The 2419-nt window shown below is 30.7% G+C and overlaps 1 protein-coding gene across 1 annotated transcript in view; it reads left to right on the plus strand.

Moving 5' to 3' along the window:
* Positions 1 to 2419, plus strand: part of ADGRV1 (adhesion G protein-coupled receptor V1) — a 539879-nt gene that overhangs the window by 110467 nt on the left and 426993 nt on the right. Inside the window, exons 39-41 of the mRNA XM_012644750.1 lie at positions 758 to 773; positions 1106 to 1281; positions 2097 to 2221. Coding sequence (XP_012500204.1) covers positions 758 to 773; positions 1106 to 1281; positions 2097 to 2221 — 317 coding nt within the window. The remainder of the gene's footprint in view (positions 1 to 757; positions 774 to 1105; positions 1282 to 2096; positions 2222 to 2419) is intronic.

A 2419-nucleotide genomic window follows, 5' to 3' on the forward strand; every position in this document is an offset into this window, starting at 1 on the left:
TAGTCATTCTCATGTCCAATTTTTTCATGTTTTAGAAATTTAAAGTCTTTAATTGGTTTGCTCAAGGACATTTACAATTAAATCTTGAAATGGATATTTAAAAAATCCAAATTTGAAGTATTTTATCAATTTGCCATTGCTTTATTCATTTTTTCTTTTAAGACATTTTCTTTTTTTGTATATTTTATATTTGTTTATTGTGATTTTTTTCTTAAAAGACTCACAGTGTGTTTAAAGACCTTTCTGTTCATTAGACAAATTAAATGTTAGAGCAAACTAGATTAAATAAATTTTTTAATCCACATAACTGCTTTTTTTCCACGTTTTTATTTAGAGGTATAAACCTTAAAATACACAAATCATAACTGTATGGCTTAATGACTTTAAAGATATATATGCTCACATGTAATTGCCATTCAGATTAAGATATTTAACATTATTGTCACCCAGAAGATTTCCTCTTGCCCCTTGCCCCTCCCAGAGGAAACTACTTTCTGATTTCTGTCATTGAAAACTCATTTTGCTGGTTCTTGAGCTTCGTACAAATAGGATCATACAGTGTGTACTCTTTTGTGTCTGGCTTCTTTCACTCAACATACTTTTTGAGATCTGTATAGTTGCATGTATATAACTAGTCCTTTTTTTATCACTGAGTAGCATTTTATTGAATAGATCATTATTTGTCTATTCTCCTGCTGATGAACATTCGGGTTATTTCTAATTTGTGCCTGCTATGACTATAACTGCTTTTTAACAGTGAATCCCGGACTAGAGTGAGATTAAGAAAGTTATGTATCCAGGAAAGGATAAAAAGTTAGCAAACCTGAAAATATAAATTTAATTTTTTAATCAGTGTGATTTTTAAATCTCATAAATATTTATTTTTAGACATTTCAGTGCAATATGTCACAATATTGAAAATCCCAAAAGTAGTAACTTGAAATAGTTATAACCATCATATTATGGGCATCAGTATTAAATGAAAAGAGGTGATTATTTTCCAAAATATATTATTTTGTCATCAAAAATGTTTAGTAAATTTCTTTATGTGTGTGTTGCAAAAATACTGTATTCTAGTAACTTTATCTTTTGATTTTGTTTTCAGGCCCTACATATATCTGCCATATTAGACACGGAACCAGAAATGGATGAGCATTTTGTTTGCACCTTGTTTAATCCAACTGGAGGTGCTAGACTAGGGGCGCATGTTCAAACTCTGATTACAGTTTTGCAAAACCAGGCCCCTTTGGGGCTATTCAGTATCTCTGCAGTTGAAAATAGGTATAGTTTATTCATAAGGAAATTATCATGTCTGAAGCTAAGTAGGGAATATTTTTTGACATAAGAAAATGCAGAAGGAAATTGATCTCTGATATTTTCAAAGAACTTTTAAAAATGAACTGTAGAAGGTACTTTCAGAGAGGCCATTTGCTGTCTCATAACAGGGAGCATTAAAAACCTAAACATGTCCTGTATAATGGTGTTCTTAGAATTCCTGTTTTCTCAGAATTTACACTTTCGGGTAAAGGCCTACACTACTTTGTGTTTTTAAAATTAAAGAAAAGCAAGAAATAATATAAAATATACTTAGCTGCTCAAACCAAATGAATGACTCTTCAAACATATATTAACATGATTGTAGTTTTAAAATTTCCTCTGGAAGCTGACAAATATTTATATTTTATATCCTAAAATACTTTAACAGAACTAGTTTCATTAACATGATAAGAATTTCCTGATTCATTTTCTCCCTATAAAATGTTTTTGATATATGTGTGAAGAAATTTAGGGATGACAGCTTTATTTCTTTTTTAAGAATGTACAGTGTGAGGTTACTGACATTACTGATTCTCAATATTTTCTTATGATCATAGTATCAGAGTGTTGCATTTGTGCTTTTCAGAAAAATGTCTTCATAAATGAATATTTTTGAGGTTTAGAGTCTAGTCTTCTTGATGTATAAAATTTGTCAATCTCACCTTGGGTTGTGTAAATTTAAAAATGCATTAAGTATACGCTAGCAATGTGATATATATTTCAAATATGTAGAAATTATACTCTTTGTCTGCTTTCCACAATCCATTTGTTTCTTTTAGAGCCACCTCCGTAGACATCGAAGAATCCAACAGGACTGTGTATTTAAATGTATCACGCACTAATGGCATTGATTTGGCTGTGAGTGTGCAGTGGGAAACAGTCTCTGAAACAGCCTTTGGCATGAGTATGTTTCATTTCTTATGAGAAAATAATTCTGTAACCAAGAAATATTGCATGTGTAAGATTTACATTTTTTTCCAGGAATTGTATCTTATGGATCTGTCAAAAATGGCATTGATTTGGCTGTGAGTGTGCAGTGGGAAACAGTCTCTGAAACAGCCTTTGGCATGAGTATGTTTCATTTCTTATGAGAAAATAATTC

The sequence above is a fragment of the Propithecus coquereli genome, unplaced genomic scaffold (assembly GCF_000956105.1).
Source record: "Propithecus coquereli isolate 6110/MARCELLA unplaced genomic scaffold, Pcoq_1.0 Scaffold22, whole genome shotgun sequence".
Classification (NCBI taxonomy): domain Eukaryota; kingdom Metazoa; phylum Chordata; class Mammalia; order Primates; family Indriidae; genus Propithecus; species Propithecus coquereli.